This window comes from Thunnus albacares, chromosome 16 (genome assembly GCF_914725855.1).
Source record: "Thunnus albacares chromosome 16, fThuAlb1.1, whole genome shotgun sequence".
Classification (NCBI taxonomy): domain Eukaryota; kingdom Metazoa; phylum Chordata; class Actinopteri; order Scombriformes; family Scombridae; genus Thunnus; species Thunnus albacares.
This window is the reverse complement of record NC_058121.1, coordinates 17,010,838-17,031,659: the sequence shown is the minus strand read 5'-3', so window position 1 is coordinate 17,031,659 and position 20,822 is coordinate 17,010,838. Positions and strand designations below refer to the sequence as shown.

General features: G+C 40.6%; 1 protein-coding gene across 2 annotated transcripts; it reads left to right on the top strand.

Moving 5' to 3' along the window:
• Nucleotides 1-1,788: 1,788 nt before the first annotated feature.
• med23 (mediator complex subunit 23) lies at nucleotides 1,789-20,615 on the top strand. Of its 2 annotated transcripts, XM_044377414.1 has the most exons (31): nucleotides 1,789-1,979; nucleotides 2,705-2,736; nucleotides 2,979-3,066; nucleotides 3,181-3,305; nucleotides 3,690-3,801; nucleotides 4,145-4,243; nucleotides 4,395-4,496; nucleotides 4,599-4,668; nucleotides 4,916-5,028; nucleotides 5,120-5,215; nucleotides 5,961-5,978; nucleotides 10,518-10,724; nucleotides 11,516-11,659; nucleotides 11,902-12,047; nucleotides 12,158-12,403; nucleotides 12,540-12,682; nucleotides 13,974-14,148; nucleotides 15,357-15,520; nucleotides 15,693-15,817; nucleotides 15,923-16,128; nucleotides 16,225-16,405; nucleotides 16,508-16,678; nucleotides 16,910-17,126; nucleotides 17,261-17,370; nucleotides 17,488-17,614; nucleotides 17,959-18,124; nucleotides 18,308-18,380; nucleotides 18,495-18,709; nucleotides 18,846-18,966; nucleotides 19,069-19,200; nucleotides 20,008-20,615. In XM_044377414.1, exons 1-31 carry the CDS (start codon nucleotides 1,929-1,931, stop codon nucleotides 20,278-20,280), a joined length of 4,248 nt encoding a protein of 1,415 aa, XP_044233349.1. In that variant the 5' UTR covers nucleotides 1,789-1,928; the 3' UTR covers nucleotides 20,281-20,615. The 2 variants fall into 2 exon arrangements, with proteins under 2 accessions (XP_044233349.1, XP_044233350.1); XM_044377415.1 differs by lacking the exon at nucleotides 5,961-5,978.
• The last annotated feature ends 207 nt before the right edge of the window (nucleotides 20,616-20,822 follow it).

The following is a 20,822-nucleotide window of genomic DNA, read 5'->3' as shown; positions in this document are numbered from 1 at the left end:
GATCAAAACTACCCAATATTCATTAATTTTCAGAATTTTAACCCTTTAAATGACAGTTTTTGTGATACCACTAATTTTTATTTAAAAAAACAAAACAAAACAAAAATTTTGATATTTTCTATATACTAAAGGCAAGGGGGATTTAAAAAAAAAAGATCACAGTCTGATATGTCAATGATTAGCAAATTTATGCATTATTATTCTTTGTGCAGTATAAGATTAAGGTATAGAATCTGACCTGTTACCTGTAACTTAGAGTGCATGTAAAGTGTCCTATTACCCTTCAAAATTTATGGCATATTACTTTATTTTGCTCTAGAAATATAGCATAAATACCACATCACTTCGAACTACATTTATTTTACAAAATTTAACAAAATTCAACATTTAACATTCAAAAATTTAGAACAGAAATGAATGAGTGAGTGAGTGAGTGAGTGAGTGAGTGGGCCTGTGTCTGTGCATGTGTGTCACAGGTAAGAAATGAATAGCTCAAGAGCTGGCTGTATTTATAAGTTCAGCTACGACTGCAGCTACATAAACAAAGTAATGGTTTATGGTGCCTTGTTTGGTTTTTGCCTCGCTGCACCTTTGCAGCGTTGCAGGTTTCCATATGTCTGGAAGGAGTACATGTATGGGTGTGTGTAGGCGACTATGTAATCAGAGGGCTTTGAACTTTCTCTTCAAACACATATGAATCAGTATTGAAAAGACACATAAATCAGAGCAAATGAAAAAAAATGCCATGGGAATCACTTGCCCTCTTATTTCACACACACACACACACACATACACACACACACACACACACACACACACACACACACACGCACGCACGCACACTCCATATACACACATACACCACACTTCAGTATCCCTACCCACACATACTCATTGTACTCGTAACTCTTGAAGTTGTAATATACTTAGCTGCAGTACTCATAATAGAGGATTAATGCCCCTAGTGGAACCAGGAAAATAGCATGCATTTTGCACAAAGGATTAAAAAAGAGAAAATGGCTCAGTCAGCTGGAAAATAGTAAAAACTAAAATTTTGAAGCCAGGGCTTCAGTTTGAAAGTCTTTTAAAACAGAATGCATGAATTAATGCAGGAGCAACCACGGGATCAAAAAATGTGGTTTTAATGGGTTTCAGTGGGACCTAAAAGGGCCCTAACATGCTGAAAGTTAGTATTATTCTACACAGTGTATCATAGACTTAATATGGGATCTGTGGTTGCATTTTCAAAATTGGATAAAAAAAAAATTTAATCGCCAAAATAATCGAAAAAATAAAACGTTAAACGCACAAGGGTTAAATACAGATATTTGAGAAAGCTATTGTTGTGGAAATAAACTTTCAGAGGCGAAGTCCTCAGAGGAATATTAGGTCTTTATTGAATTAACAAAGTGGCAAAGACCTGAGACCAAATTTAGATAGTGGCTACGTGAGCAGCCACTATTTATTTATGCTTGACAGGTTACTGATTTTTTTGTCCTGCTCTGAATTTACCGGGTGTTCATGACCTGAGAAAGATCAGATTGTAGTCTCGTCTGGCAGTAACAAGTGGTTACATGATATTCAATTCATGCAAAGGCTATGTGAGACTTAAAAGACATGAATAAGGCAATAGATTAGAAGAATATATTATGATTTTCCACCACACTATCAATCGTATATTATAATTATCACATTTACAGAGACATAAGTGCTACACGTTATGATGGCAAAATAAAGCGGAACTATTGCAGCTGTTGTCTCTGATGCGTCTCCGGGCTGTTTTTGCGGTTGCACGTCTCACGGCGCATTCATTCCGGTGTCTGTTAGCATTTAGCTTGTTGGTAGCATCACCTGCGCTCACTGAAAGGAGCAACCTGGTAGATTTGTGTGATGATTCGCTGAAAATTGGCCCTTTTTTTGCTGCAACCATGGCGCTTTCGATGGAAACGCAGCTCCAGAGCATCTTTGAGGATGTTGTGGTAACTTGCATCTTTATTTACTTGTTTTTAAGCTAACATTAGTTAGCATTTCAGATAACATTAGTTTCAGTAACGTCAGTGTCCTGTCGGTGAACCTGCTGTGGTTTTACAAACAAATAATTAATCAATCAACAATCAAAATTAATCAATTTGTACAGTTTATACAGTTAACGCTACGTTATCCTATTAGCTAACAGCGACTGCTTTGAAATACATATGAATATCTGTACTTGTACTGTTTCTATTAATAACGTTGCACTGTTATTTAGAAACAACTGACAGCAACGCAGACACAGAAATGTGGCTACTTTTCTGCATTGTGTCTGCAAGTCATTGAAGTTGTCTAACTGCTTAATAATATTGTTTTCTTTTTAATGCAAATGCATATTCACAAATACTCAGTTTACCTCACAGTGATGCCATCTTAATTGGAAAAGGTGATTTGAGCTCATCCCTATGACATCTTTGCAAAGTGTAAATGAAGCGTGTATGTACTTACTGTACATCTTTTAACTTCCACTGAAGTGTCCCCGACTCTTAAATCTCTACCAACTTTTCTGTTTGCCAGTTCTCACATCAGCAGAAGAGGCAACTGGGATGAAAATGCCGTTATTGTTAGAAAAAAGTAGTATGCTGTTTAATAAATAACAGAAGAAAGGTGAGGGGTTTGAGGTTCCCCACATAACATTTCTAAATTGTATTTTTCTCCCCTCTCCTCTCCTCAGAAAACTGAGATAATAGAAGAGGCCTTTGCTGGGTAAGATGACTCCAAACACAGCCCTCCTGCTGTGTTGTTATCATGTTGTTACAAGCAGATTTTGTCAAGTTGAAATAGGCATAATATTAACTTGTGATATGCTGGTACTTCTTTTTCATTTCTTAACACAAAGACCAATTAAATGTTAATCTATAAATATATAATGCCTTTTATTTTCTTTGCATGGCTATAAAACAGAAAAAGGTACTGGCTAAAAAGTAACAGCTATGTTGTGTTTTTAGGATGTTTATGGACACTCCAGAGGATGAGAGGACGAAACTGATCAGTTGTCTTGGAGCCTTCAGACAATACTGGGGAACGCTACCACAGGTCTCTACACACACACACACACACACAGACACACACTCACACACACACTCACACACACACACACAGTGTTACGAATGATTGGCTAGACTTAATTACCTCCCTGTCTTTCTTCAGGAGTCCCATGAACAGTGTGTGCAGTGGATCGTGCGGTTTATACACAGCCAGCACAGCCCCAAAAGAATCTCCTTCCTCTACGACTGTCTCGCGATGGCTGTGGAGACCAGTCTGTTGCCGCCCAGGTACACACGCACACTCATACACACTTGCTGTACAAAGGCACACAGATATCAAGAGTCAAAAAAGATTTATAGAGATTTTTTTTACCCTAATATCGCAGCCAGCTCTCGCCAAAAGATATTAGATAATAAGAATAGAGGAATGATGCTTATAGTTGATGATTATTCCATCATTTATAGTATTAATGTTCATTTTATGATACATGAAGTATGTAAATGATTCACTCATCATGGCATCCAAGCATCAATCATTAAAATGTATCTGTAATTAAATCTGTGTTGGCTGTGACATAAAATATGTGTTTACTGTACGTACTGGCACTCGTATCTGTTATCCGCCTGTTAATTGTCCTAATTATGCCTCTAATGAATCTGTCTTGTGTGTAGGATGGTGTGTGTCGCCCTGATAAGCTCAGACAATTTGGAGTGGGAGAGGACTCAGTTGTGGGCCTTAACTTTCAAACTGATTCGAAAGATCATCGGAGGGGTGGACTACAAGGTCTCTGATTGCAAACACGCTCACACTTACACATGCACAGCTGAGACAGTTCCTCAACAAGCTCGATGAACAAACATTTCCTCTTGGGGTCTACACATTATTGTAGAATAGAACAGTGAATTGACTCTTGCCAAGAAATTACAAAAGATGTTAAAACATTTGGAAGTATTTTAAGTTGTTACAAATTATTTTAAAAATGTATTTTTTAATGTATTTTTTTCTTAAGACACTCTCTTCATTCTTATTAGGAATCATAAAATATTGTAATATGTATTTTTTTGTGTGTGAGAATTCCACCACCAGATATATTTCCATCTAAAGTGTTCTTGTGTGTGTGTTTCAGGGCGTTCGAGACCTGTTGAAAGCTGTACTGGATAAAATTCAGACCATTCCTACCACTATCAGCTCAGCTGTAGTACAACAGCTGCTGGCTGGCAGAGAGGTGTCTGCCTTTTTCATCTTTCTCACCACACACACACATTTGTACTATTTGTCCCTTATTATTCAAATTTAATTTGTTTTCATTTCTATGTTTTTCTCTGATACCTTGTTTCAATAATGTGTGTGTGTGTGTGTGTGTGTGTGTACTCCAGGTGGTAGAGTATATACTGGACAGAAACGCCTGCCTGCTTCCAGCCTACTTCGCCGTCACAGAAATCAGAAAACTGTATCCAGAGGGACAACTGTCACACTGGGTAAGTGTGTGTTACTTGTGTGTGTGTATGTATGTTTGCAGCTGTGTCGGTGTGTATCTAAGACTTTGTCGCATTCCTCTGTGTCCCTCTCTCATTTTCTAGCTGCTAGGCAGTTTGATATCAGATTTTGTGGACAGCTTCAGACCCACAGCCAGAATCAACTCTATCTGTGGTAAGAGACACATGAACGCACACACTGAAAGCTTACAAAATACCAACCAAAATATATCAAGTTTTTTCTTGTTTTGGCAATCAGATTGTTGCTTTTTTCACTTTTAATGAAGTCTGAACATCCCTTGCAGTGTTTAAAATCAACTGGTTTAAAGGGGGAAACGCAGACTTGTGATTTTTAGTAGTTGGCTAAAATACATAATGCAGCTCATGTACCGTATTTCGTGCGTGAATGTGTGTGTGCTTAGGTCGGTGCAGCCTGTTACCGGTCGTGAATAACAGCGGGGCCATCTGTAACTCCTGGAAATTAGACCCCACTACCCTCCGCTTCCCTCTGAGAGGCATGCTGCCATTTGACAAGGTAAACCAACGTACATAAACACTACACACGCTTATGCGCACACACACGCACGCACATATGCAGTAATTATGCGTCCGTTTTGTGTGTCTAGGACCTGTTTGAGCCACAGACGGGTTTGCTGCGCTACGTGTTAGAACAGCCGTACTCTAGAGAGATGGTCTGCAACATGTTAGGACTCAACAAGCAGGTAAGTCACCTTCTTCTCGTCCCGCTTCTTTGCTTCTTTAACAGGGCCCCCTCCTACCCTCGCTCCTCCTATCCCTTTCATACCCCCTCATTGTTTAAAATTTTTGCCATCTCTTTTTTTTTTTTCTTACTTCTTTTCTCCTCTTCTTCACCCTTTTCAATTCCTCTTTCTCCTCTTCCTCCTGCCCTCAGTTCTTTCTTCATTTCCTTCAAGTTTTCTTTCCTCGTCTTCTTTCCCTCCCCTCCCCACCTCTTCCTCTTCCTTTGGAAACCCTCTCCTCCCTTTGTTGCCCTGATAACACACCTATATAAGACCATATGTAAAGCAAGCCAATGCTGTGAGCTTGACCCATAATGCACCAGTAGTAGTTTGCCCTGTTGGGTTCACACAGTTTTCAACTCAGCCCAGCTCACCGAGTGCAGCCATCTGTTGCTAAAAGAAAGCATTAATCAGCACCGGTTGCGGCTCTGATTTTGATTTTCTTCATAATTCAAATATAAATAAATGTCACAGAATCCAGTTTGCATGTTTTGAATCGGCTGAGTTGATGCTAACTGTGCTGAACGGACAGTGAACAGCCTAGCTCCTTTTAGTCACCACTTTCTGTTTCTGTCTGTCTCTCTTTTTTTTCCCCTCTCTGTTTCTTTCTCCTTCTTTCTTTGTTTCTCTCTCTTTCTTCTCTCTCTCTCTCTTGTCCTCTGGTTGTGTGTTGTGTTTGTCTGTCTCTCTGACATGCGCTCTCTAGACTCTGAACATTGCCCAGGTATGTCCTCTTCCCGGTCTTCCTGACCTACCAACTAACCAGCCCACTGGACGCTTAGCTTTTTAGGCACGCAGATGATGCCATCACTGTCCTAGAAATGGGGGAAACTTGGAAAAAAAAAAAAAAAAGGAAAACTTGAAATGGAGTAAAAGGAAATGCCACAGAGCTTGAGATGGTCACAGCAGGGCTTTATAGAGATACACTGAGTAGAGAGACAGATACGTCCAAATAAAGGGGATGAATGGCGGGCTGCAGGCAGGCAGCTGCAGGCGGATCAATGGGCAGACAGGCTGTTTACTGTAGCTGATAGAGTCATTTATCACGGATGATATTTTTCAAATACACTTTTAGCAACATTTGTACTCTGCTCAGTTTCCCAACGTGGGTGTAATCCTCTCCTCTTCTTCTTCAGTTTGCTTCTCATGCTACAATATCTGCAATGAAATATATTAATCAAAGCCAATATTATCCGCCACTGTCTTTCAGTTCAAGGGAATAGCTTGTGTAACTTGTTAAGTTTTCAGGGCCTATTTGAACTATGAAATTTCATAATGTTTTTGCAACATTGGTTTTGCTTGTTTAATCCTATTAGCTATTTTCTTAATTACATAAATTAGCCTCGTTGTATCCCTAACGCCCAGCGTCCATACATTTTTCATCTTATTGTATCTTGCAAGTGTCAGCTAAGCTCATTAACACTGAGACATTCCTTCATTAGGTTCTCTGGATTGCAGTTTTTGTTATGAGAAAACGTATTTAGTTCCAGCGAAGTAACTGACATGAAGTATCTCTACCTTTGAACCCTGCTGTTGACATTTCAAGTCCTGCCGCACTGCATGTATGGATGTAGTCTGGTCCTGTTGCCTGTTGTTAGCGAGGTCCTCTTGTGTCTGACCTTATGCTGCTGCTTTGTGTTGTGCTGACCTGGGCAAAACTACTCTTTTATTCATAGCAAATATTGCAGCAGTATTCTTTACTATCAACCAGCTGCCTTCCAATTCAAGCGACTACTCGATAAGTGTCAAAGAACTTGTCAGGCTGCCATAAACAACATTTAAGTACAGTGTAATAGCAGGAAATAGTGTTTCAACGATTAGTTGATCGACAGAGAATTAATCAACTATTTTGACAGTTTATTAATCATTTGAGTCTTTTTTTTTTTTTTTTTTTTAAAGAAAAAACGTCCCAAGTTGTCAGATTCCACCTTCTCAAATGTGAATGTTTTCTAGTTTTAGTCTTCTGTGATAGTAAACTAAACATCTTTGGGTTATGGACTGTTGGTTGGGACAAAGAAGACATTTGAGGACGTCACCTTGGGCTTTGAGAAACAGCTATTGACATTTTTCATAATTTTCTTACATGACTTAACGGTTAATTGAGAAAATAATCGACAGATTAATCGATGAAAATAATTGTTACTTGCAGCCCTATAGCAGGAAGCTCGTGCACTACTTTGTTGTATAATTGTGAAAAAAGTCTAGATGTAAATCTATCAGAGGGTTTTTATGTAGGCCTAAAATAGGCTTGTCAGGTTTTTTTTAGCTAATATGACATATATCAAAGTTCTTTAAATGACTTTCTCTCACTGTCAGGTCTTCTACTTCCAATCTAAACTAACTTCTGATGCTTTGATGCTGCAGTACATTAGTTACCTTGATTTCTATGCAACTGGTGCCGTCCAGTAAATTAACTGCATTTGCATAGTTTATTATTTGCAACGCTCATGTTTTGCTAACATCACTTTGCATTCGCTTATAAATGTATCTACTCTCCAAAGAGTACCTCTTGTCTCTCCAGGTTAGAGATGGAGTGATATATTAGTTGTTGCTTGAATAGCAGGATATGAATTTAAATGTGCACAGGCAGCCTCAAAAGTAGAAGACATGACAAAGTGTGGTACATAAAGCCAAATGCTTCTCAGGCGTCGGAGTTTTGCCCAGGTCGGCTGTTGAGTGATTCTGATTGGCTGCCTGATTGGATGAGTGACCTTTGACCTGTGTTGCGTGATGTTTTTTTTTATTGATAATGCGCAATTAACAAAGGCCAACATGTGTTTGAGGCTTTTTGTTGGTTTGTTTCAGTTTGTTATTCAGTTTTACTTCTTTGATGAAATTTACTGAGCTTTGGCGCTTAACGAACTACGATATGAGTCCACTGTGACTGAAAATATAAGGGAGATTTGATTTTTTTTTTAATAAGCTTCTTATGCTGACCGTTAAATGATCCAAATAAATAAGGCATATATTGAAAGCTATCCTCTGAAGGTACCGAATGAATTGAAATGTTGAGATGACATGATTGCTGCTGAAATGTGCTTAATGTCCAGTTTAATTACCACGGCTATTTCCTCAAAAAGTCTAAATTATGCAGTGATTATGGGGGACAAACAGTCATGTTGTTCTGAGCTCCTGGAATAATCGTGTTTATATAATTTAGCTCAGAGAAAATGAAGATAAAATCTTGGCAGAATGTAGCTCAAGCCATGATGGTCTTCCATGTCTTTAGCAAACAGTAAGACTCTTTTGGTTTGTAAAGCTTTTAGTTATTTTCAACAGTTGAGATTTGAAATTAAACTCAATGATAAATTCAAGAAATGAGCTGTCAGTTACAGGTAGACGACATGCTCAGTTGCAGTCGGTTTGGTTGTCAGTAGTCAGGTTTGTTGGTGTGTGAGTTTGGATTATAAACCAGCCACAGATGTGGTTTTACTGTTGTTAACACACCAGTTTGTGAACTCTATAAGCAACAGGGCCATTTCTTTTCAGACAGAAGATGTGCTTGTGCTTTCTCTTTTTCCTCTTTCTTTTTCTCCGTCTTTCTCTTGCTCTCTTTGTGCGAGCATGCGTGCGTGCGTGTGTGTGTGTGTGTATGTGTGAGTGTGTGTGTGTGTGTTCGGGTGCAGGGGAAGAGAAGTTGTACTGAAGGCGAGTCAGCCTCACAGCTCCTCTTCTTCCTCCCAATCACACCACCTCCTCCCCCCCTCCCACCTTGGAACCTGTTAGCGTGCATGCCTAATTGTGTTGCTGCTCTGTTTGGTTGGGTTTGGTGTTCAGTGCTATGCCGTGCTGTTCTGCACCATGTTGTACTGCTCTGTGCTGTGCTGTGCTGTTTGATTCCTTGCTGTGCTGTTTGATTCCTTGCTGTGCTGTGTCCGTGCCCCCCCCCGATCTGTGAAAAGGGCTCAGTTAAGTCCTAACAGTGGTAGCCAATGCAGAGATCCTCGCTCCTTCCGCTCTGTCACTCACTGGTAAAATTAAGTTTCCCACCCTGGGTAATTACAAAATATCTAACATTTTTCTTATTAAACAAATGGAAAGACCAGAATCTTATTGCATGACATTATAACTATGGTGATATGTCTGCAAATAGGTGTCACAACATACAATTAAACTTTTTAATGAAATTTAAAAAGTGAGGTCTGTAGATAACGCTTCAATCCATGAACATTAAACCATTATATGGCCTAAAGTTAGGATTCACACTTCTAATCAGGCAGAAACTGCAGTAAACCAATCACTGACTGGGGCTTTATGATCCCATTAACCAACCTCCTTTGTCTCCCCCTCTTTTCATTCTCCCTCTCATCCATTTTTCTTCCTTCCTTCCCTTTCTTTTTCATCATAAGCCCCTTTTTACACATGAAACTGACAACCTTATAGGGTTTATATACGCCAGTGAGGTTGTAGAGTTTGTAATTCCTCTGTATTTTGTCCCTGCATGACACGATCATTGCATATAAACTGCTTGCATATGACTTTTTGCTATGCTCAGTTTTATTTCTGCGATCTTTGCGTGGTAACGCAGTTGAAAGCGCAGCGTGATTTGATTGCCCCAGGTAATTTTAACGCACACATTTACAATTTTTACATTACCTTTTCACGATGTCCACTTCACGCGTTAATGTTCTTGGATGTCGTAACGACCCACAAAGGCATGAACTCTTTTTCTTTTTAAATCCACCTTAGTTTCTGTAAGAAAGCTGTGACATTTTTCATGCCTCCCCCGGGGAAATTTTTATCGCTTTTATTTTCTCTGGCACTGTGGCTAAAAATTTATGATACTCTTACAAAGTCCTGAATTGGCAAATTATCTAAGCTTTTTGCACTGACACTTGAGATCAAGTTACAAACGTGATAAATTACTGGAACATTAAGGGCTAAGAGATCAATGTGGGAATGGGCCGACAGTCAGTTGCATCCAGTCGACAGAGGCAGGAAGGAGATGTCCTGCAAGCAAAGGGAAAAGGTTTTTTTTTTTGTTTTTTTTTAAAGTTCATTTCAAACAATTGTTGGAGCATCTATTAACAAAACTTTGCATGTGAAGTAATTAAATGATGATCTTATTCTCTCCCTCCCTCTGTCTTTCTCTTGTCTCCCCTCCTTTCCCTCTGTCTTTCCACGTTTCCTTCCCTACTTTTCTTTTCTGTCTCAATCTGTCTCTTTCTGTCCCTGGATACCCCCCCCCCCCTTTTTTTTCTATTCCTCTCTCTCCTGCCCACTATTTTCTTTATCCTTTAACACTTCCCTCCTACCCTGCCAGCATAAGCAGCGCTGCCCAGTGTTGGAGGAGCAGCTGGTGGACCTGGTGGTCTACGCCATGGAGCGCTCGGAGACCGAGGAACACTTTGACGCAGACATTGGAGGAACTAGCCAGTTGCTGTGGCAGCACCTCTCCTCCCAGCTCATCTTCTTTGTGTTGTTTCAGTTTGCCAGCTTCCCACACATGGTGCTGTCGTTGCATCAGAAGGTAAGGGGGAAAGTGATAAGAGGTGTAAGGGAGAGCTGATAATCCCGCTAATGGATTGAAGTGCAGTGATGCAGATCGAAAACACAAGAAAATATGTATCTACCACGCCACTTGAAGAGATGGTCTTTTGATATCTTTGTCCCTGCTAAAACATAAATTAAATGGATGTATAAAAAATGAAACAAACCACACGCAAATCAAACAGCTAGACCGATAAATCAGATAATGTTGGTGTATATGTCAGTTGATAAGTAAGTAGAAATTGCCAAACTAGATGTGAGGTAATTTAGAAACGGTGCACCTGTTACTTAGTTTGTTCACCAGAGAGCGGAGACAGGTTGGTTTTTCAACTGTAAATGGTCCTGCTGCAGAGCAATAGTAACATAAAGTAGGAAGCTGGTACTAAAAAGACTTGTAACTTTGAAATGTAACCATTTGATTTGACTAAGTCGAACTGCGGGGATCTTTTTTGGGGGCCAGTATGAACAGGAGAGCAAAAACTCTTTCAGTATATGTATATGCATGAGAGTTTTGTTTTATGACAGACTTGGAAAAAACGTGTACCTACCTTTTTTATTGTGAACTATCAGCAACAGGAAAAGTTTTGTTTGCATTAGCATTAACTTAATACAGCTTGGATTCGAAGAGCGTGAAGAGTCAACAGTGAGGCTGATAACAATGAGATAAGACTACTAACTGTAACATTGGATTACAAACATGCATTGTTTCCTGTGAATCCCTCATGTGTAGGTAGGGAATTTGAATCTCTCTCTCTCTCTCTCTATTTCTAGCTTGCAGGTAGAGGTCTTATTAAAGGGAGAGACCACCTGATGTGGGTCTTGCTGCAGTTCATATCAGGAAGCATTCAGAAGAACGCCTTAGCCGACTTCTTGCCTGTCATGAAGCTCTTTGACCTGCTGTACCCAGAAAAAGAGGTACACGACAGCCAAGACATTATTTTGGTGTATTCAAAATGTTTATTATGGTTATTTTTTATCAATGGCAGTGATATCAACATAGTTTCATTTCGTTTCTGTAAATGTTTCCTATATTAGTTGAAATTGTGCTTCTTTCAGCAGTTGCAGTACTAGTAGTATTATTATTGGGCTGTTGGTGGTCAATTAAAGCTCTGTAGGTAACATCATCAGATTTATCTGTGTTTCCTCTTCCACTTCAGTGCATTCCAGTTCCTGACATTAACAAGCCCCAGTCGACTCATTCCTTCGCCATGACGTGCATCTGGATCCACCTGAACCGCAAAGCTCAGAACGACAACTCTAAACTACAAATACCCATACCGCACTCTCTGAAACTACACCACGAGTATGTATCTTTTAAAACATTGTGTCCTGAAATATGTATTTACTTCAATAAATTCCTCAAATCTCTACACCTCCATAACTGTACCTTCTTCCCTTCCTCTTCTCTCTTAGGTTTCTCCAGCAGTCGTTGCGTAACAAGACCCTGGGCATGTCCGACTATAAGATCGCCCTGCTCTGTAATGCCTACAGCACCAACTCTGAGTGCTTCACGCTGCCGATGGGCGTCCTGGTAGAGACCATCTACGGAAACGGAAATATGAGGATCAACCTGCCCGGCACCAACTGTATGGCATCAGGATCTGTCACCCCGCTACCCATGAACCTGCTGGACTCACTCACTGTACATGCGAAGATGAGGTGTGAGGAACAGATTTATAGATGGAAGATAAAAAATCAGATGCTTTATAATGTTAGAAGGATATATGATGCATCAGACACATAATTTCTTAAATCAGTTGTTCCTGCCTTCTTTTGCTTCTTTCTGTCTGTCCAGTTTGATCCATAGTATCGCCACGCGGGTCATAAAGTTGGCCCATGCTAAATCCAGCATCGCCCTGGCCCCTGCGCTGGTCGAAACATACAGCAGACTGTTGGTCTACATGGAGATCGAGTCCTTGGGCATCAAAGGATTCATCAGTGAGTCACAAAAATATTTTATTTCACTGAAAATATCTGCTGTGTTGAAAAGTAGTCAGATACAAAAGGGAAAAAGTGTGTGTGTGTTTTTTTTCTTTTCTTTTTAATTCCTCATTTCAGAATCAGATCATTATGTTCCTCAGAGGATAATAGTCGTCTCGCACGCAAGAAGCACAGATTAACAAGCAGGGTGAGGAGGAAGAAAGCAGGAAAAAGATTTGATCAACCTCAGTGTGTTGTATACAGTTTCACAGCTTTAATCAGGGTAAAGCAGGCTAACAGACACGCTTATAAGATCAAATAGACTGAATTAAATACAAAGACATATTTAATGAGGCATCAAAGCTTCAGCAACAAAATAGTCAAACAGCAGATGAATTATTTATGAAAAGCTTTACATATAATATTTTCTACCCATTTCAGTGTTTCCCCTAGGGGAAATTGACACTAAAATGAGAATTGCTGGTCCACCTTAAAAGTCAGTCCACCTTCAGTGAGCCTGGTCAAGTTAAGCTAACGCGTTGTTGCTAACTTCGGGGCTAACCCCCTTCGATAGATGAGTATTTTCTTGAGGAGCTGCAGCATTTATTAACTGACACACAGCCTGTACTGTACATTTACTGCCGGATTGACAACTTACTGCTAAACTTTTCCTCTGCTCCGCTCGCGTCCACATCATGTTTCTGCCGCTCGCCCTCTGCGCTCGCGCAACTACACGCGCACATTTACACACACATACACACACACACGCGCACGCGCGCGCTGCCTTATTCCTTAACGGAGCAACGCTACTCTTGCAAAAACACGTAGATGTTCTTTGAAGAACGAAGAGAGTGAGAATGAATGAAAGAATGAATGAATGAATGAATATCGGGGAAACACTGTATTTAGAGTCTTGTTAATTTAAATTGAAGTTAGTTTGCCTTGATGATGACATTTGGTCCCAGAGTGCAGTGGACATAGATTAATGTGCATATTTTATACATATTAATTAACTCAGAGGTCATTATTTCAGTGAAATTTAAGGAAGCAGCAAGTTAATCACAGCTATGCCATTAAGTTTTTTAAATAATTAACATTCTTAATCTCGAAGCATGAACATCGTTACAAAAAAAAAAGAAATATCTGTCTCTCTAAAAATAATTTGTATTCAGTCATCACTGCTCGTCCTCTGGGTTGAGCAGACTGGCTCTGAACATTTGTGTTTAACATTAATTTGTCTCAGACAGAATTTGTCATAATTTTCCAGCAGACACATGCTGATTAATGTGAACGCTTCTTATCTGTTTAGGCCAGTTGTTGCCCAACGTGTTTAAGTCTCACGCTTGGGGAATCCTTCACACGTTACTGGAGATGTTCAGCTACAGGATGCATCACATCCAGCCGCACTACAGAGTCCAGCTACTGAGTCATCTACACAATCTGGCTGCCGTGCCCCAGACCAACCAGAACCAGCTGCATCTATGGTAATGTAGACACACACTCACATATATCCCAACACACATCAGTTTAAACCAAGATAAGATTAGATTGTTCAAGTAAAAAGGTTGTTGCCTAATGCAATTTATATAAAACAAACAGCTACTCTTTGTTTGTAGTGGACTTCGATTTGAATTAATCACCAGCGCTTTGAAGTGAACTTGATTGAGCTGTGTACAGTAACAACAGGGTGACTCATTATTTATAATCCTGTTTCATTAATCAGATAAGTTGTTCTTGTACGGTTTTTTGTATCTAGACATTATTTAATACATTATTTAATTGACAAAGTTGTCTTCTTTTGTTAAATAAGAAACATGTTCCAAAAAAGATATGTTTTATATTTCTCTAAGCTATTAATAAAAGTGACCGAAACTCAGTTGTCGTATCTGCACTAGGGCTGCAACGATAACAATTATTTTTATTATCAATTAATCTGCTGATTATTTTCTCAATTAATCGTTTTGTCTATAAAATGTCAGAAAATAGTGAAAAATAATTCCGTAGAGCTTATGGTGATGTCTTTATATGTCTTGTTTTGTCTGATCAACAGTCAAAATTCCAAAGATAGTCAGTTTCCTGTCGTGTAAGACACATAAAGGTAGCTAATCCTCAAATCTGAGAAGCTCTAACCAGCAAATATTGATGACTAAATTGTTTATTCGATTATGAAAATAGTTGCCGAAATAGATGGCATTTAGTGGCTGATGTATGCGTATAGATGACATCACCATAGTCAAGGACCGACAGAAGAATTGCCTCCACCCCTCTCTGCTTTCAGAATGTAGGAAAACAGCCCGTATTCCTATACAAAAAGCTCAATTTCATCCTCAGTTTATCAATTAAAACTGAAATATGAGCTTTTAAGGTGAGTTTGTCGTCTAACCAGATGCCCAAGTACTTATATCTGTGGACTCGCTCAATACAGGTTCCATCAATAGTGACTATTGTAAAAATTTGGAAGGTCTAACGTTTGCCTTTTAGAAAACATGTATGTCAAAACTTGAGTTTCTATCAATCAACTAATCTATTAATAGACTAATCATTGCAGCTTTAATCCGCTCTAGTATTGAAAAATGTCAAATGAGGTCCAGTAATAACATCAAAACACCACAAACTACAGATTCAGAAAAGGATCAACTCCTTGCTAACACATTATAAACTTATCTCCATGTCTTTGCGTCTCTTTCTTCAGTGTCGAGAGCACAGCTTTGCGTTTGATCACAGCGTTGGGTAGTTCGGAGGTGCAGCCTCAGTTCACCCGCTTCCTCAACGACCCGAAGACGGTTCTGTCGGCCGAGTCTGAAGAGCTGAACCGAGCCCTGATCCTCACCCTGGCCAGAGCCACACATGTCACTGGTAAATGGATTTACCTTAGTTTTCTCTTCTCTTAAGGTCCTAGATGCTTCTAAAGGTCTTTTTCTTTCATGCTTCATCTGGTGTCTTCCTGATCTCTCACTTTTCTGTTCCTATATTCTCTTAAATATATTTTTTAAGTTGTTATGGTCACCTGTTTTGTCTCTGTGTGCAGATTTTTTCACAGGGTCCGACTCCATCCATGGGACTTGGTGTAAAGACATTCTCCAGACCATCATGGCCTTCACACCTCATAACTGGGCTTCACACACTCTGTCCTGCTTCCCTGCTCCACTACAGGTGCACAAAGGGTCACTTTTGCATGGAAGAAAATGGGGAAAATGAAAACTTATTTTATTCTCACTCAATCCACATTCTTTCCACCTCTCTACCTCTTTCTCTCAGGCGTTCTTCAAACAGAACAACGTTCCTCAGGAGTCCCGTTTCAACCTGAAGAAGAACGTGGAAGAAGAGTACAGGAAGTGGAAGTCCATGGCCAATGAGAACGACATCATTACCCACTTCTCCATGCAGGGCTCACCCCCTCTCTTCCTCTGTCTGCTGTGGAAGATGCTGCTAGAGACGGACCACATTAACCAGATAGGCTTCAGGTCTGGTGCCACCATTTAAATTATGTCTAACTTAGAACCAACTGCTAACTGCTGCTAATTGATGAGCTCACCATAAACTGATTTTGCATCCCTCAGGGTCTTGGAGCGTATCGGGGCTCGCGCACTGGTGGCTCACGTGCGCACATTTGCCGACTTCCTCGTCTATGAGTTCTCGACTTCAGCCGGTGGACAGCAGCTCAACAAGTGCATCGAAATACTCAACGACATGGTCTGGAAATACAACATCGTCACCCTGGACAGACTCATCCTGTGTCTGGTGAGGACAGATATACATACAGAGAAATAGACGGTTATTTAGTGTGTAACTTCTCCTGTAAATATGACAATGTGGCATGTTGCTCCTCTCTCCTACCTCCAGGCGATGCGTAGCCATGAGGGCAATGAGGCACAGGTGTGTTACTTCATAATCCAGCTGCTGCTGCTGAAGCCCAACGACTTCAGGAACCGAGTCAACGATTTTGTCAAGGAGAATGCTCCTGAGCACTGGCTGCAGAGTGACTGGCACAACAAGCACATGAGCTACCACAAGGTACACATTTAACACAAACACACAAGTGATGTTTTGTTGTCTTCAGATGTTAAAAAAGTTACACCGCGGACAAATTTAAAAGTTATGTTCTATTTTATCTGTGTTTAGATACATATAGCTGCTAAGAGTAGTGTCAAGCTAATTTTTAAGGGACACACCGCAGGTTTGGAGATAATAAATCTATGTTCTTATGTTTAAAAATTAAATATTTACTTGTCGTTCCCCTACCAGAAATACCCAGAGAAGTTGTACTTTGAGGGTCTTGCAGACCAAGTCAACCCTCCCATGCAGCTCCAGCATCAGTACCTGCCCATTTACTTCGGCAACGTGTGTCTGCGCTTCCTTCCTGTCTTTGACATCGTCATCCACCGCTTCCTGGAGCTCCTTCCTGTCTCCAAGTCATTGGAAACGCTGCTGGATCATCTGGGAGGGCTGTACAAATTCCATGGTGAGTAATGTCTGAAAATGTAAGGAATACAGACAAGAATACTGCACATGTTTGTAAATTAAGGGTTCATCTCCAGGGATGTGAATGCAGTTTATAAGCCATTGTTTTGTATTTACTGTTGTGTTTGTGTGCAGACCGTCCAGTGACCTACCTCTACAACACCCTTCACTACTACGAGCGACACCTGAGAGACAGAACCAACCTGAAGAGAAAACTGGTGCATGCCATCATGTCTTCGTTGAAGGTAGGCAGAGCGAGATGAAGGAAGAAAGGAAAAAACAAACACCCATTTTTTTATTATTTTTTTTAAACTGGCACCAGTTCGTAGTTTGAAATGGATTTATTTTTCTTTATTGAACAGGACAACCGAACCCCAGGTTGGTGCCTTAGTGAAACATATCTGAAGTTTGGCATGAACCCCAGAGAAGACAACGTGTGGATCCCTGACGACACCTACTACTGCAAGCTGATTGGACGTCTGGTGGACAATATCCTTTTATTTATCTTTCTCTCTTTGTAGATGGATCCATCACTGCTCTCTAACTGACTCTCCTGGTGGCAAATAAAGGATAATGGGCCTTTGGGGTACTTAAACAATATACTGCTGATACTACTAGCCTCCCCCAATGCTTCTTAACTTTAAAGGCCGATGCTAATTACTTTAACTTCTGCAGTAAAGTCAGTCCCGGTTCATTTATTGCAGCCAATGTAGCTCTCACAATAGAGAAGGTGGAATCTGTTCTAGTGGCTCATGGACTGACAACCATACAGAATATAAGCATCTAATCACTTCCTTGTGCCGTGACTTTCACCCTCCTTAACCCTCTCTCACCCATGGCGGGAAAGTCACCTGGCCCGTTCCCCAACTGTGACTGGAGGTTCAACGAGTTCCCCAACCCCGCAGCGCATGCCCTACACGTCACCTGCGTGGAGCTGATGGCTTTGGCCGTGCCGGGAAAAGATGTCGGCAACGCTCTGCTCAATGTGGTGCTAAAGAGGTATGATAGAAAAAACATCTTTTAAAGAGTTTAAAGCTCTGATTTTTTTGAGAAGAATGGCAGTGAAACTATGCTTTTTGTAATGATACAGATTATTTTGAGCACTTTGATTGTGCGCTCTGATGATGTGTGTGGGTTGCAGTCCATTAAAGTATGAATCACTGTTCTCCCTTTACCTTTTAGCCAACCTCTTGTTCCCAGAGAGAATATCACAGCCTGGATGAACGCCATTGGACTTGTCATCACTGCACTGCCTGTAAGAGAAATGCCACACACTCACAAAAGATCATCCCAGTCCTTCATTTTATGATGAATTCACATCTTCTTTGAACATTTGCTCAATATGGCCACCTCCGCTCTCCTCTTCTAGGAACCCTACTGGATCGTTCTCCACGACCGCATCGTGTCTGTGATTGGATCTCCGGCGCTGACGTCAGAGACGGAGTGGGCCGGCTATCCGTTTGCCTTGCTGGACTTCACAGCCTGCCACCAGAGCTACAGCGAAATGAACTGCAGTTATGTGCTAGCGTTAGCACACGCTGTCTGGCATCACTCATCCATCGGACAGCTGTCTCTGATTCCCAAGTGAGGAAGTCTTTCTCATTCTCTGTCTTCTTGCTCTTCTCTCTGTCTTCATGTTTCTCTTTTACTTCTGTTTTTATGTCACTAGTCCACCCACATTTGTTTATGAAACTGTGTGTGTGTGTGTGTGTGTGTGTAGATTTCTGTCAGAAACACTGAAGCCCATCGTCCAGACAGAGTTCCAGTTACTCTACGTGTATCACCTGGTCGGGCCGTTCCTGCAGCGCTTCCAGCAGGAGAGGACACGATGCATGTTGGAGGTAAAGATACAAGTTTGCAATTTCAATAGTTTTGAAAAACTTTTTGTCATTTTGTCTGTGGTTATTAAATACATATTGTATTCCTCTTTGTGTGTATTTCAGATCGGCGTGGCCTTCTACGAGATGCTCCAGGCGGTGGACCAACACTGCCAACATCTTAGCTACATGGACCCAATCTGTGACTTCCTCTACCACATCAAATACATGTACACTGGAGATAGTGTGAAGGAGCAGGTGAGCCTTTCTGTGTGTGTGTGTGTGTGTGTGTGTGTGTGTGTTTTAAATAGAAAATTAATCATCAACTTGAAAGCACATAACCAGTTTTATTACTTTGATAGGTTGTCATTATAGACAACCTGTTTCAAAAGAACAGTAGACAGTCATAAAGGTAAGAGAAGCACACAAAATAAAAAATAAAAAAGAGGGAACTGATTAAAAATACTAAAACTGGAGACCTTCATCATCCAAACATCACGTAAGGTTACATCCGTGAACTCGCTGCTCTTCAGGAGACAGTTTTTATTTCCATTTTCCGTATTTAGTTTGAGTCTGTCACCTTCTGTGCTGCAAGACGACTCACCACCGGTGTCCAGACCTGACAGCAGAGTTAATTAGAGGAGATGAAACTAGCTGCACTTTGTGCTCGAGGCCAAGATGAGTGTACTTTAATGGGAATGTCATTGATTTTTTATGGACAAAGCTGCTATTGGCCTTATAGAACGAGGCTCTAGTTATACGTGTTGTTGTTTTTTGAGTGCTGTGATTCGCAACAATCGAGTATGTAACATAAATGAATATGGTACGTGCTGAACTGGTAATTACACTGTACCTTAATTTGATTTAGTGAGTCAGAGAATCAGTTTAAACCCGAACAACCTCAAACAGAATCATTTTGTTGTTTTTCCTAAACTGTTCCAGTACAATCTCTCTCCCTAACTCAACCCTCATATGATTATTGATATATTATTCTTCCCTATCTTGCCAATCCATCCATCCGTCTACATCTGTGTGTTCATTTTCTCTTCCTCTTTTTCTCTCTAGGTGGAGAAAATCATCATGACTTTGCGTCCAGCCATGAAGCTGCGCCTGCGCTTCATCACGCACACCAGCAAGATAGAGACTTCATCATCAGCTGCCGCTGCTGCCGCCGCCGCCGCCGCTGCCGCCGCTTCCTCCTCCTCCTCCTCCTCCTCCTCCGCCCCCACAGCCTCCTCCTCCACCCCTCAGCCCTCCTCGTCCTCCTCCTCTTCACTCTCGTCCTCCGCCGCCGCTGCCTCGCCCTCCTCCACGCAGCACACACACACACCTATGTAGGCGGTAAACGCAAACAGACGGAGGTGCAATCATGACAGTGGACGGTTCACACACACACACACACAAAACCAGACGTACTTTCAGAAACATTTTTGTGATTAGTTGTTTTCTTGACTTGGATTTTGCTCGAAATATAAATGTTGATTGTACTTTCACAAACTAGAACCCTGGAGGGCCGATTGTGTTCCCTGAGCATGAGTCTTGTTCATAAGTGCATATAAACATCCTTTTTCCCAGAATCTCAACTCACAAAATAATAAATCCAGGCTGATTTTGTTGTCAGAGAATATTAAAATGAATTACTTCGACCTGACACAGAGGTACCAATATATGAAGCGTCTTCAGCAAAAAGTCTAGTGAATTATCAGGTCTGGTATCTATCAGACAGCAGCTCTGTCAGCAGTCAGGTGTCTTAAGGAGAATCCCATAATGTAGCTTATTTCTGTTATTGTCATGACATTTTTATTTTTCTGTTTGTAGTCAATTTTTTATATTGTATATTATTATTATTACTTCATTAAAAAAAAGATTTTGGTATCCCG